The sequence below is a fragment of the Canis lupus genome (assembly GCF_048164855.1).
Source record: "Canis lupus baileyi chromosome 3 unlocalized genomic scaffold, mCanLup2.hap1 SUPER_3_unloc_2, whole genome shotgun sequence".
Taxonomy (NCBI): Eukaryota; Metazoa; Chordata; class Mammalia; order Carnivora; family Canidae; genus Canis; species Canis lupus.
Genome location: NW_027326405.1, coordinates 259,582 through 275,453, shown reverse-complemented (window position 1 = coordinate 275,453; position 15,872 = coordinate 259,582). Strand labels below are relative to the sequence as shown.

Below are 15,872 nucleotides of genomic sequence, written 5' to 3'. Positions count from 1 at the left end.
ATGAACACAACAAAGTACATGTATATACACTTAATAATGACAGAAGAGACCATGTACCAGCAAATAAATGCAGATAATGAATGTTATTTCTCCATATGCTTACCTTCTAATCTGCTCCTAGTATGATTCAATGACCCACTGTCTATACTCTGGCCACAGAGGTTTTTAGTTCTTCCAAGCAGCCAAATTTCTTGTTGTCTTAAAGTTTACTGAATATATTTCTCTACATGGAAAATATTTTCTCCCTCTTTTTGTCTAATTTCTCTTCAATTTTCAGCATTCACCTTGAAGTCACTTTCTTCAGGAAGCCTTTTCTGACATGATCAGTTCCTCCTGGTTTACATTTTCATGGCACCCTGTATGTTTCTTTCACAGAATTTACTATGATTGAAATGAAAAATATAAGGGCAGTTTAGGGCAGATTATCAAAAATGTTAAGGTTTCTTAAAGGGCTCAAAATCATTGACTCAAAAAAGTTACCAAATTAAGACAAGGATCAGCCAAGTAAGTTGACTTAGTGAACTTAAACCTAGTTAATAAATGGCATTTCTCTTTTGAAGACATCTCTGAAAGCAGAATTATATACCTCCAGAGGAATTTTAAAAGCATCTGACTTCCATATTAAATATCTTACACATCCAAGAAAATATAATGTATAAAATGTTGCACATAGCAGGGCACACAAAACCAACCAAAATGAGAAATCCCATTTTATTGTCTTCAAATATCCAGACAAATAGATAAGGTGTCTGCTTCTCTAAGACATACCTTGCTTTAGAAAGGAAAATCCATACACAAATAGCAAGTTGGGTTCAAACTTTTTTTTCCAATTGAATACAAAAATTAATACTTTAGAGTCTTTTAGTTTCTTGTAAATTTTTAGGCAAAGAATTTGGGTGAAGAGACTGAGAGGAAAAGCTTTGTCTTTCATGAATATTTGGAACCTTAATTTCTTTTAAATAGCACTTGACAATATTACCAGGGAGCACTTATAGGAAAATATACAGAGCTTCCTTGGCAGTGGGGTCGGAAGAGCTGCTTTCCCCATGTCTTTCAGACTCACTTTGTAAATTATGTGAAACACTTTTAGACAGACACTGGCACTCATAAATTATACAGCTCATTTGCATATTCCAGTCATGAGACATTATGCAAAGTGACATGATTTGCATAATGGATTCCTCTTGTCGCTTCACTTGCTGCATGCTTTTAAAAAACAAAATGAAATAAAATGAAAGCATGAAAAGGTGAAAGCATCGTTTCCAGCTTCGCCTGTCTCCTTCCCAACTACAGTATCAACTGCTTTCATTTTCTACAGGGGAAGGGGTGAAGGGGACAGAAAGCAAAAATCTACAAACATACAAACAAAAAGAGCTTTCACATGAATTTTGTTCTTAACTACAATGTACCTACTTTCCTGGTGAAATCTTCCATCATAAATAACTCATCTGAGTCAAGAGGAATGAGAACAAATTAAAACACTAAATACAGAGTAAGAAACTTTATGGAACTTTTTCCTTAAAAAATTTTTTTTCTTTAGGGGTGATATTTAGGGAAAGGGTAGCCTTCCTCCTTGTAAGTGAAAAGAGGCTTCAAGGATTTTCTTCTTATTGGAAAAAAAGCATATTAAGGATGAGATAAATGGGCTAGGGGAGGGATTCCCCCCACCCCCCCAAGAACTTCTGAAAGGTTTTCCTGTTTTGAAAGATGGAGGGAGAAGAAAGACAGGGTGTGCTTTGATTATTTAACAAAATATAGAATGTCTATATATACTGTAAGGATGAGGCAGTACCATGTCGACTTCTATCGGCTCTACTCCAATAAGCAGGCAACGTTCCCTCAGCAGTTGCCAGTTTTGCTGCGGGCTTTCCCTGCCCCCCTGCACCAGTGCGAAAGGCAGAGTGTGCCAAGCGGCTGGCGTCTGTACCCTGTGGGAAAAGTTAACTGTAATTCTTCGGCTTTTAAAATCAATTAACCCGTGTGTTCATTAACGTCAAGTCGACGGGAGGAGGAGGAGAAGAAGGGGAGGGAGGGAGGAAAGAAAAAAGCTGCAAGGGCGGATGGCAGAAGAGTTGGCACAGTGCCATCCATTCAGGGGCAACGCCACAGTTTCGTGCGATAGCAGCAGCGGGTATATGTTACGAGGGCCCTGTATGCGGGCCAGGCAGTGCGGTAAAGCCAAGGGAGATTATCCAGACCCCCAGGAGCGAACAGAAAGCAGCAACCGAAGGCGCAAGTGCCAGGATTACAGCCTAGGCTGCTCCAACTATGAGCCCTTCCTCGGACCCAGGGCCTCGGCTACTTGGGGTTTGGGGGTCTTCCACACCAAAGAGGCACAAAGCTGACTTTAATCACTTTCTTCCTTTAAACTTGATTCTGCCGCAGTGGAGCCAGCACAGCGGATGCTTTCACACCCAGCAAGACAAAGGCCGTCGTCTCCGCCATGACACTGTTCCGTTCCAAGCAGAGGCCAGGATCTTGGACTCCTTGAAAAATCAAAAGGAAACAAGGAAAACAAACAACAAATACAGCAACAAACAGAAAAAATTAACAACCACCAAAATCGGGTGCCCATTTGCCCATGCCAGGGGTGATCTGGGCATCTGTTGCAGCAGAAGGCGCTTGTGTGGGGCTATTTCTTTTTCTTTTCTTTTCTTTTTTTTCTTTTTGGGCAAGCTGTTGGTTTGTTTGCTATTCAACTTCGTTTATAATTAACTTAAAAAAAAAAAACTCACCATTCAGCCTAGTCAACAACAAACAAAGAGAAAAAGCAGACATCGGAAGAGAAATGCCATAGGAAGCGGCATGAATACATGCCACAGCCGGTGCCACTTGCCATTCGGAAAACCTCAGGGAAAGATGCCAATTCTACAGCTCGGAAGAAGGCAGAGAAGGGAGCATAAAGATCTACAAATAGAAATCATAAGGAAAGAATACTGCTTATACAATCCTGGATTGCAATTGCACACAGCATCTGCTGGGAGAAGAGAGGGAATATTTAAATGGAGACATAGATGGGTATAAATTGAAAGATAGGCACCTATCGATTGGATATAGACACACTTGTAAGGCTGTATGTGTATATAAATACACATTATTTTCAGACAAATTAAACATTTAGATATGTATATATTTTTGTGTTATAGGTATGGGTATGTATACAGGTGTGTATGTTTATGCATATATACACATACTGTGGGATGTATGCATGTGTGAGGAAAAGGAGAGGAGGACAGAGAAGGAGAGAGAGGGAAATGTGTGTATGTGCATGTATGTGTGTGCATACAATCCCACTTTTTGACCCAGGTATACACAGAAGACAAAATAAAAATCATACTCCAGCAGCAAGCAGGCAGTCAGAGATTTATCTACATTCACTGCTATCACCAGGGAGATGAATGGGGCCGATCTGAAGCCCTTTTACAAGATCCACTATGGGAGTGAAGGAGGAGAAGGGATGCCACACAGACATGCACAAACTTGAAGGCAGAGGGATTTGGAAGGTGCTACTTAGGAAACCCTGGTGGCATAATGCAGGGGAGAAGAAGGGGAAAGAAGGGGGAAGAGGCTTGTCTCTATGTTTTAGGTGGTCGTTTAAAAAAAAAATCTGAAAAGGGGTTACAGGAAACGGCTGGTACTTACGTTGTCTGCGTTGCTGTGGATCCTGAAAGGTGTTCTGTTGGCACCAGGCACTGAGCCAGGGGCAGGCGCTGGAAACAAAAGAGAGAGACAAAAAAATAATAATAATAATAATAAAGTCATTCTATGGGAGTATTAATTGCTGCTCTTGTGGATTTTACAAAACACACAAACTGTTTTCTTTTTCTTTCTTTCTTTTTTTTTTTTTTTAAATGTGGATTGGAGCGTGTCCCTTTCGCATGGAATATACAAGTAGTATGGGATTTACAGCCCAGTACGGGACTCAGGATTAACCGCGCTGGCATCTTTTGGGCATATTCTTCCTTTTAATGAATGAGCTTTCGCTGTTAATGAGGAATAATCGTTTGGCTAATGAGCTTTGAAACATTAAGAGAAAAGAGTTTTTTTTTTTTTTCCCCGTTAATCGCTCTGGTGTGACTGCATGGATGGATTACAAAAGACAGCAATAGGAACGCAGTACAAAGGGGGGGAACCTCTCCTGGAGTGGGAGAAGCATCGAGATGGGTGATGTGTCCCTGCACCTTTCCTTCCTTCTTGCTCTTTCACTCTCTCTGCCAACTGCTATGGGTTTCCATAACTCCGCAATCAAAGTGGATGGTCGGGAAAGATTATTACAAAGAGTGAAGCCTCCGCTGTTAATGTCTCCAGTGTTTAATCATCATACAGTAGAATGGTTTTATGCATATTTCATTTGCATATCATTAAACTGTGTTAGCGAGGGGCATTCAGAGCCAGGAGAAGTACAAAGTTGGGGAGAGAGGGAAGAAAAAAGGTCCCTATGATGCTTCTCTTCAAACAGGGACTTGTTCCATGATCTATCTTCTACTTTTGCTAAAATCATTATGACTTGGAAACCTTTGAAGTTGGATACAACCTTGGATTCTTCTAATTCCTGCAGAGCGGTATATTTTTAAAAACAGCAGAAATGTTCCTGCACTAGACAATTAAAGGAATATAAACTCCAGTGGGTTGAAACTAGTAGCTCTTTGGGGAATGCAGTGGCAGAGGCTTCTACAAATACCAACAGTTAAAAAAAAAATAAAGAGCATCATATTAAAACAAAAGAAAACGAAGACAAGAAATATTAACACGTGGATTATAGTTTCTTTTGGGGGGTAATGAACTAAAGAGAATGAAGAAGCCATCGGTAATTTATCCCTTCATTAATGAACAGTCACCTTTTTGTATGTTTGTTTTTGTCCTTTCTTTTAAGGGGGATGTTGTCACTTTCGGAGCGATTAGTCAATTATTTTGTAGCTCTGATCTTTTTCTCCTGCACCCGACAGGAAAGAAAGGTGGTGGTTAGGGAATATGTGTGTATTGGGGGGATTTGTGGGGAGAGAGGAATACAGTGAGTTCTTTGTAGATGTAATACATGCACAACATATTAATTGGGAGCTTTTAAAGCTCCCTCAATAGGCTATTTCATTCCTGGTACAACAGCAGCTGGTTAGCCACTGTTGGTGACTCTTCAAATATCACTTTAAGTATTTTTATTCTGTCACTGTTGTTGTTGTCTTGTTTTGTTTTTCCTTGGTCAAGAATGAGAATATAATGTCATCTCTTCTTTATCAAGTGTCTTCTCTTTTCCATCTTCTTCACTTCCAATTTCCAAACTGCAAAACAATGTTGGTTTAATATTGAATCCTAGTGCAGAGTCTAACTGGCACAACTTGATTTGGAAATGAGATGCTGTTTTATATTTAAATTATCCCCACTCCTCCCTTATCCTCCAAAGCTTTGTCTCTGTTATGAATATTCAGATGAGGCATGATGTGATTACACTGTACAATTACTCCTATCCATAGTGGTGGCAGGGGCTGCTGGGGAGAGAGAGAGCCAGACAGCCTCCAAGCCAATACGGAGTTTGTTTTCAGTATTTTTCCTATCTCCTTGGCGCTGCGGCACATGCAGATGTCGCTGTTGTTCTTTATAAAGCCCTAATGATATGCAAAAGCATAATGACTCGGTTTGGATGCAAAGCATCAGCGAAATATTATGAATGTCTTTAAGAAAAGAGGAGAGAAAATCCTGACTGAAGGAATGTCCACATAAATTATTTTTATTTAAATGAATTCAAAGGATGGGGTGAGGGCAAGTCAGAAGGAGTCACATGGAAAACATGCATAATATTAATATGCATAAAGAGTTCTCACCGAGGAGAAGAAGCTCCTCAGTACAGCTCATGGGACAAACTGGTTCATTAGGAAATAGCTCAGAGCGACTACAGCATTTTGCTATTTCAATTTTTTTCCTTATTTTAAATGAAGAGTCAGACAGATGTGTTTTCTTTGCATGGCAGCATCGAGATGGATCCAATCTGTGAAATTTGCTGCCCAGATAGCATTTCTAATGGAAACTGGAACTAAACAAGGGCATGGATATGGAAGGGAGAGGAGAAGAGAGAATACACGAAGAGGAGTATGTTCAGAGCCACAGCATAATGTTCTGTAGTGCAGGAGGTTTTCAGAAACCATCTTTCCTTCATTAGTCTCAGATGGGGGCTCCTGTTGCAGGGAGCTATCAGGGTTTACAAGATGAGCACCGAGACAGGCCCTTCTAGGTCTGAGGCTGAGGAAAGCAGCGGCAACTTGGTGCCTGTCCCCCACCAAGCTGTCTACAGCTCGGAAGCCAAAAGCACAGCTACTCCTAATTTGGGGATGCAGTAGAGTGCTCCTGGTCCAGGTATTCGTGACAGAGGGAATTCTTGGTGCTATCCTAGTATACATTGCTAAAGAGCAGATGGAATCAACTGAGTGCTTACGCAGGCCTGATAATGTCATTGCCGCTTCATTCTCAGGGTATAATATATAATGTCATTTATATGGTTTTCTGACATTTTCGGAATGTTGAAATTACCAGTGTGGATTAGTGCATGTTTATGATGAATAGAGATGAATAAGTAGTGAATGAGTCTATTGGTTGGATTCAAAACTGATAAAATATTTGGAATAATACGAATAGCCTCAAAAGATTAACAAAGAAAACTGAAGCAAGAAGCAGCAGTCGGAAAAAAAAAAAAAGAAAGAGAGAGAGAATTCATTACTTCCTTGGTCAGGTAGACATAGTTTAAATTATTTTAATAATTCAGGGTAAAACAATTTTATACTGTTTAAATTACCTTAAGACAAAGACAGTTTTGCTCTGATCTATGTTCTTGTACAAATGTCTACTTGAACTGGACTCTATTTATACATGAGCATGTAAGCATAATCTAAATTCTGCTGTTCTTCACCCATTAATCTTCAATATTTCCATTTATGAGTTTCCCTTATAACACACACACACACACACACATATTCTCAACTGCTACATGATTCTCAACCGGTAAAGTGTACCAAACTACAGAGTACAATGAATGATTAATTGGAGAATGGCTATTTAATCTGAATCTGAATCAAACCTTTAACCTCTTATCTTTTCCATCTTTGTTGACAGAATTATGGCTGTTAAATATTGAAACAATGCATGCAAAGAATTTAGTATAGTATTGCATGTAAACACTAAATAACATTATATTTTATTGTTGCTATATTATTACTTTAGTGTGTTGCTTAGTATTTGAGAAAAATAAGGAGAAGGAAATAACATTCAATCTTTTCTAAATAGTGATGCATGGAAAGGTTTAATGAGAAACCATTAAATAGGTTTCCATGTTGGATAAAATGTGAATGATCAATAATCAAGTCAAACTATAGCTTATATGAATACAGTTCATAAAAGACCCTTGAAAAGTTTCCTTTAAAAATATATGTGTAATTCTGAAATGATGATCATGCTGCATGAAATCTACAGACTGATAAGAGAGTTCTATCATGGTTGGTGTAGACAACTATGGTAACTCAGAGATGCTCATTATTTACCACATTGACAGGTCAATGCCGATTTTCAGAACCTTTTTTAAAAAAAAGATTTTTGAATAGGTAAAATATTATTTTTAAATATTAATAATTTAAATAACATAGAAAGCAAAAAGTCTCTCTCTAGTCCCCCATTCTAGCTATGAGTTTTTAACCTCACTTCCAAGTTGGTAATCACTGTGCTGGTCTCTCGTTTATCCTTCCAGACATAATATGTTATACACAAATATTAATATGATATTAATACATTTTCCCTCCCATTTTTTGGTACACAAATGGTAGTTTTAAAAAAGGTAATTTAGAATTTTTTACAAATGCAGTAATCTCATCTGTGAATAGCCTGCTTAATGTCTTCATTTGCAGTAATCATGTCCATTAAATTTTGTCTTTAAATTATCTTATTTTATTGGTGAGGACGTCTAGTACCATGTTGAATAGAAGTGGTGTGTGATGAGAATGAACATTTTTGCCTTGCTTTCAATCTTAGGGGACATCATTGCCTTGTTTCTGAACTTAGGGGAGAAAAAAATTCAGTCTTTCATCATTAAGAAAAACACCTTTATCAAGTAGAAGAGGTTGCTAAGTTGCCAAGAATTTTTAAAAATCACGAATGGTTAAATTTTGTCAAATGCCTTTTCTGCCTCTACTGAAACAAATGACAGCTTAAAGTTGTTGCCATGGTGAAATTCAGTGACTGATTTTCATGTTAAACCAACCTTGCTGTCCTGGGACAAATGCTACTTGGTCATGATTGACTGATCTATCAATCATGTATAAATGGATTGCAATATTTGACCTGTTAATATTTTTTGTTAAGGATTTTGGAATCCATCCTATTATCCATGAGAAATATTGGTCTCTAATTTTCTTTTCTTAAAATGACTTTGTTTGGTATTGTTAACAGGGTCTTGCTGACTTTATGAAATGAGTCAGAAAGTGTCCTCCTTCTCTATATGCTGAAAAAGTTTGTGTAAGATTGTTATTTTTTTGTCCTTAAATGTTGGATAGAATATACCAGTGAAGCTATGGGGCCTACAAATTGTGGGCAATTTTCCAATCATAAATTGGATTTTTAAGAAAGTGATCTAGAACTTCAGATTTTCAGTTTCTTGTGTCAATTTTTTTGCAACCTGTTTTTCAAGGAATTTTTCCATCTCATCTTAGTTACCTTGATTGGAACAAAGTTGTTCAAATATCCTGTTATTATCCTACTTCTTTCCTGTCAAAACTTCAGTAATGTCCCTCTTTTTTTTGTGATATTGGTGACTTCTATTTTCTTTCCTTTTTTTTTTTTTTTTTGGTCAGTTTTAAAAAATCAATTTTATTAGTCTTTTCAAGGAATCAACTTCTGTCTGTTAATTTTTCTTTGATTTTTACTCTTAATGTTATAATTTCCTTTCTTAAATTTTGGGTTTAATTTGCTTCTCTTTTTCTAGATTCACAATGTTGAATCTTAGATAATCTTACACTTTTCTAATATAGATGTGTAGAGCTATATGTCTCCAAGAATTGCTTTAGTTGCAACCACATACTTTCATAGAATGTGTGTTTGTTATCGTTTATTAGAGATGTAAAACAATTTCTCTTGTGATTTCTAATCTTGCACACCTATGTTTAGACATATGTTGCTTATTTCCAAATATTTGGTTATTTTCTAGGCATCTTATTACTATGGATTTCTAACTTAACGCTACTGTATTCAGGGGATGTATTCTGCAACTCAAGACTTTTTATGGCCTGATAAATGGTCTATCTTTTTGAAATTCCATGGGTACTTGAGAAGATATTCTACTGATTTCCTGTATTATACAGTTGATTTCTAGTATCTTCTGTTCTTACCTTCTTCCTTCTACCTTCTTTGGGTTTCCTTTCTATTCTATTTCTGATTTCCTGAGAAAGTAATCCTATCATTGATTTTCAGCCTATTTTTCTTTTTAAACATTTGTTTAAAGGCTCTACTTTTCCCTCTATGCATAGCTTGAGATGTAATTCCTAGGTTTTCATATGTCATATTTTCATCATCATTTGGTTTAAAATATTTCCCAATTTACATCATAATTTCCTCTTAGGCCTATAGGTTATTCAGAAGTGTATGGCTTAAGTTCCACACCTTTGAGCATTCACAAAATTTTTAGTTATCTTACTATTATTGATTTTCAGTTTCTTATTCTTGATTTCCAGATTTCTGTCATCAGAGCCTACTTTGAGTGATTTAAATCTTTGCTTTTCAGACTTGTCTTATGGTCAATTTTAGTAAATATCTACTTGAAAAAAAGAATCTTGCCATTGTTGGATACAGTGTTCTACATATAACTAAGTTATGTTGGATAATTTTTAGTTCACCCATATTCTAACTGATTTTTTTGTCTGCTGATGTATTTGTTTTATTGGTTACCACAAGAAGTGCTAAAGTCTTATACTAAGATGCAAATCTGTGTATGTATTTTTTAGTTTTGTCAATTTTTGCTGCATATATTTTGTGACTATGTTATTAACTTGCAAACAAATTAAGAATGGTCTACTGATCCTTTAATAATATCTCCTGCCTTAAACTCTACTTTGTCTAATGTTAATATAGTTACTCTAGTTATATTTTGGCATAGCTGGATTTTAAAAATCTTGTTACTTTCAATTTTTGGATTTTATTTTTTTAGTTGAATTTTATCTTTTTTTTTTTACATTCTCTTAAATTTTTTTTTTGAGTTTAGTTCACATATAATGTTAATTTCAGGTGTACAACATAGTGATTCAACTTCTCTTTGTGTCAAGCTATTATCTTTTATTCAATCTAACAATTTTGTCTTTTAACAGAATTGAGTCCACTTATATTTAATGTAATTATGGATATACCTTAAATTATATACATATCAACTTATTATGTTTCCTGTTTGTTCCACCTGACTCATGTTCTTTCACTCCTCTTTTGTGTTCCTTTGGATTAATAAAATATTTTTTTCTTATTCCGTTTGTCTTTTAGATAATTAGTAATACATTAGTCTCATTTTTTAACCCTCTTCACCTTTTATGTTTATGTTAACATGTGTTTTAATTGCTCATGTATTTTAAATCTCACATATTTTAATTTTTTTATTATGTAGTCAAAATTCATTTAGACTTACCAACATATATACCTTGGGCATTGTTCTTTGTTCATTCCTACCTGTCCATGTTCCCTTCTGGGACTGCTTTTCTTCTAGCTAAAGAACTCCCTCTGGTTTTGGGGAGCAGGTCTGCTGCTCATAAGTTCTCTCCATTCTTGTTTGTCTGTAAAGTTAATTCATCTTCAGTTTTGAAGGATATTTTAATTGAATATAGAATTCTAGATTGGCAGATCTTTCAGCATTTAAAAGATGTCATTCCATAGGTTTTGGGTCTCCATCATTTCTGTTGAGAAGTCAGCCGTCAGTCTTATTGTTGCATCTATAAAATAATATGTCTTTCTTTATCTTCTTTTATTTTCAGTTTTATTGGTGTGCCTTGGTGTGCTTTTCTTTGTATTTATCATGCTTGGACTACCTGTGGCTTGATATCTTTTCTCCCTTCTGGAAATTGTTGGTTCTTATCGGTGTAAACATTGCTTTTACTACAATCTCTCTTTTCTTTGTAGGATTCCAATTACACATTAGACTTTTTTAGTATCTTTCATATGTATCTTATACTGTTTATTTTTCATTTTTAAAACTCTCTTTACACTTTGGCTTGAATATTTTTTTACTGCTCTATCATACAACAGTCTTCTCTTCATCTGTTTCCTATCTGGTATTAAATCTAATTATTGGTGCCTTAATTTCAGTTACTGTGTTTTTTTTCAGTTCTAGAATATGTTTGATTCTTTTTTGTGAGTTGCAGTTCTTTTGTTCTCTAAAATGTTATCATTATGGAGGTAAATAGCTATTTCTGATAACTCCAATATCTGGTTTTCTGTGAGTCTGTTTTTATTGTCTGCTTTCTTCCTCCCACTTCTTTTGGTTCTAATTCTTGATATACATTCCTGGACAGTATTAAATTGATGCCAGATATTGTGTGTGAAAATTTTACAGGCTCTGGGTGATGATATCCTCTTCTGAAGAAAATGGCAGAACAAGGGGAGATCATCTCAATCTAGTTAAGTGAATAGGTTGATTTAAAGCTCGATTGTAGTCTTTGTAAAGCTCAGATTATATCTGGTTCACCTCATCTCCTAGGTCCCATTTCCTTGACAGCTCTTGAACTCCAATTTTTGTCTTCCTAGCACTGTAAGAATGATGAAAACTCTATTTAGCTTTCAGTAGCTTTCTGATCTACTTCTTAGCATCTTATCTTAAATAAGGAAAACTGAAAGTTTGAGATATACTCTGATTATAGAATTCTTTTGAAATAATGCCATCAGAAAAGGAAGTGAGGATATTTGTTCTTTGTGAACTTGTGTTCATTCCTAGTAATCAAAAGTCCCTTTTTTAAGCATTTACAAAAAAAATAACTTACATACCTGATTTCACAATTAAAATGTAATACTTTTAAACATTGGGAATGACTTTTTTCCTCTTATTCAGGCTTTTGGCACATCTCCCAATCTGTATATTTTCTTAAAAAACGTGTGATTCCTCAAGGCAACTGCAGACGTAGTTTCATAAGCTTACTGCAAAATATCATAGTACCTTTGAAAGTAATATATCTGGGATAGGACACTTGAATTCCAACAGTTAGTTGTTTCCTTTTAATCTCTGCCCAATCTTGGGCTAAAAACCCTTACCAACAAATCTTATTCTTGTCTTTTTTTATTTGAAGCTCATTCTTATTGATAGAGGAAAAAAAAAAGAAGAATAATTCATTCTTTCTCTCCCTCAGTCCCTCCTATTCTTTTAGTAATTTCTTAACAGAACATCAAAATTCTGCAGCAAGTCTATCTTTTACTTTTCCCTAAAAACAGCTCAAAAATTCTCTCTTCTATGTTCTTCTTTATATCTTCTATATTCATTTATATCTAAAATTGATCAAATAGATCCTTAGAAATTGCATTGTTCTTCTTCACCTTATCCTCCTTGCCCTTTCTCTGCCAGATTTTAATTTTATTTATCAGTTACTAAGTTCCCAGTAATGTACTTAATATGTCTCAAACTCAGTGAAACAGAAAGACACAGTTGTGCCTTAAAGATTGGTATGTAATATACAATAAGTCAATTACAATATAATGTGATATGTGTTAGATGCAATTTTAGTGTTATTTTGAAGGTCCTCCTATTTTTCTTGGGTTATCTTTTTTTTTTTTTTTTTTTTTTTAATGGACCTGGAGCTCAGGTTCAGGCGTCTTTTTTTTTTTAAGTTTTTTATTTATGATAGTCACAGAGAGAGAGAGAGAGGCAGAGACACAGGCAGAGGGAGAAGCAGGCTCCATGCACTGGGAGCCCGATGTGGGATTCGATCCTGGGTCTCCAGGATCGCGCCCTGGGCCAAAGGCAGGCGCCAAACCACTGCGCCACCCAGGGATCCCTCTTGGGTTATCGTTTTAGAGATGATGTCCCTGAGGTTATATTTACCCTTAATATTATATTTAAAAATCTGTCTTTCTGAAGTCCAGGATAACATTGTCCAAAAGAACTTTCTGCAGTGATGGAAATGTGATGTCTAATAGGGTAGACACTAGCTAGTACAAATGAAAAACTGAATAAAATATTTAATTTTATTTAATTTTAATTAAAGGGTCTAACTTATTAGACAGGTAGCTGTAAGGCATCTGATTATGTCCAATATTCCTCATTTCTGGATATTTTAAGCTCTAAGATTAAATGACTACTTTCTTCCACGGTTCTTTTTTTTTTTTTTTTTTAATACCTCTCTGAGAAGTTCTCACTTGTTGATCAAAATTAGGCTCATATAATCAGTCTCCTTATCATTTTTTCCTAAACTACAAACTAAATTGACTCAACTCCTTAATAATGATAGTTCTTAATCTACAGGGGGGTGATGGCTTTGATGTCTACCCCTTCTCTAGAAGTAGCAAATCTTTGTTTGAATGCTAAGTAAGAGTTTCTTGTTTACCCCAGTGGCTTCAGATTTTTGCTTTGTATGAAAAAAGTGTCCAGGAAGTAAGTAGAATTTCATGTCTGAATGTAACCAAAAGAAGCTTTCTCCCACCTACTGATCTGCCCTCTAACTTTTTCATGTAGTAGAAGTCTATGGAAAAGAGCTTGCAAGTGAGTGCAGAAACCCTGGAACTCTCAGGAATTCTAAAATGTCATATTTACCCACACTGGGCCTTTAAGAAGTTGGCATAATTTGTTTTATTTGTATATACTCTAATGGAGGCCATGTATTCTTTACTATACATGAAACAACTGTGCCCCATTTCTTTGGATAAGCTTGTTATTCTTTGGAATTCACTTTACCTGGTTGCTTCACAAATTCAACTCTCTGATTATTCAAGAAAGATATGATTTTGTAGGTTATCTGGCTTTTGCTCATTGTTAAAATGGGGTGATGTCTCTTTGACATCCTGCATTGTCCTCTAAGTTATTAAGCACTTTGTGACACCTTTTCCTTATGAATATTTTGTCTTCTGACTTTTCTTTCACAGTTTTATAGTATAAAATAGTATCTCTCAAACTTCAGCCTGCATTTTACTCATTATCTTTGAGGGAAGGAAGGAAAGAATATATATTCATACATATATGCATATACACATCCAAATATATATATGTAAAATTATGTGTATGTGTAAAATTATTTTGGAATGCACAAAGGTATAGGGCAATTGAAGAATACATAATAAATAAGTTATTAGCTACTAAAGCTATTTGGACATAGAGTAATTGCAATAACTCCTAATGGTTCATTAAATAGAAATTATGGAAACGGAACTGCTTAGTTGATAGGTTGTGGCTGCTTACTCAAGAGACTGGCCCTGCCTTTCATTTCTATCAGTATGATCTAGTCAAAGCTTTTTCTAAGATAAAATTTCTATTAGAGGAAGGTATATCTCAGTATGTTGTTTCCTAATCTATAAAGCAAAAATATATAATTACATGCTTTCTAAGGTTTCTTTATATCTGAAGATTTAGAATATTGCCATTTTTAAATCATGTGATTACTTTCCTTCTCTCATGTGACAATATTTATTAGGTTCTAGACATTTTTGTAGGCACAGGTGACTCAACTGAGAGCAAAACTAGACATAGATTCCACTCACATAGTTTATAGACTCTAATCAAATAATAATATAAGTATAATAAAAATTATATAAGTGGTATAAAAAATATCACAGGGATCTATGAAAGCCTAGAAGAGAGGGAAATAATTCAGTTTGGTGGGGAAGGAATGACAGTATGGGAAGATTTGAGGAATTCAGTGCTAAACTGGGATCTGAAGAATGATTAGGAGTTACTTAGGGAAAATGGAGATGGGAGAAAAAGCTCATTCTAAACAGAAAGATTTAGGCAAAGATCCTATTTAATGGGTATGTGATTGAAATAGGAAGTAAAGGGAAGAATGTAATATAATAAAGGTGGAGAGTGAGACAAAGTCCAGATCATGCTCAGCTTGGAATACCACGTTTGTGATGTTAAGTCTTCATTTTAGGAGAAATGCAAAGTCTTTGAAAAGTTTCATGAACAGAAGGGAATAATCAGATCTGTGTCTTTTAAAAAGATGACCTTGGTTGTGATATGGAGAAGTGATTGTTAGAAGCAAAAGTGGATATGGGAAAAAGGTGGCTCCTGTGGTGGACCAGGTAAAAGATGACAGTAACTTGGCTTGGGATGGTAGCAGGGGATATGGACAGAAGTGGTTGAATTTAAGATATTTGTAAAGTAAAATTAATGGAACTTGATGAACTGGACATGGGAAGGGAGGTAAAAAAAGGATTGTTATGTTTCTACAATTAGATAGTGAAGTCATTTATAGAAGGTAAGGATTGAAAGACAAAAGAACAGATTTTTATTTTTATTTTTCAAGGTAGGGATTTGAAGATCATGAATGCAGTTCTGGACATGGTGATTTTGGGCTATGTTTAGAGATGTCAATCTGGACAAAAGATAGAAATTTAAGAATCAAAACTAAAATTACAAAAAAAAGCATTAAAGGTAGATAATTTGAAGTCTAGGTATGGATGGGATCTCTTAAAAGAATATTCTCCAATTATTTAAAATAAAAATTTAAAGCCAAGTTATTTTAGTATTTTTGGAGAAAAGAACACATTTACTGTACCAAATTCTCATAAGCCTTCCCATATCAAATAATAATCAGCACTTTATTGTTTTACCTTAACTTTTTATAATCACTTTATGAGATAGGTGTTATCATTGTTTTTCATGTTACACATGAACAAACTAAGACTATGAGAAGTAATTTAACTCATTTAGGAGCCAGAGTTCAAAT

At 35.3% G+C, this 15,872-nt stretch overlaps 1 protein-coding gene and 1 long non-coding RNA gene across 6 annotated transcripts in view; one reads left to right on the top strand and one right to left on the bottom strand.

Annotated features, from left to right (window-relative positions):
* Window positions 1-15,872, bottom strand: part of LOC140629211 (putative pleckstrin homology domain-containing family M member 1P) — a 176,575-nt gene that overhangs the window by 15,404 nt on the left and 145,299 nt on the right. For 4 of the 5 annotated variants that reach the window (XM_072818801.1, XM_072818804.1, XM_072818802.1 and 1 more), the window contains exons 3-4: window positions 3,643-3,710; window positions 2,356-2,486 (exon numbers count right to left, since the gene is read on the bottom strand). In XM_072818801.1, the coding sequence (XP_072674902.1) occupies window positions 2,356-2,486; window positions 3,643-3,710 (199 nt within the window). Of the gene's footprint in view, window positions 1-103; window positions 2,695-3,642; window positions 3,711-15,872 lie in introns of those variants that run through there. The other variant, XM_072818805.1, reaches the window with a different exon arrangement.
* Window positions 1-15,872, top strand: part of LOC140629214 (uncharacterized) — a 107,168-nt gene that overhangs the window by 20,673 nt on the left and 70,623 nt on the right. The window lies entirely within an intron of this gene.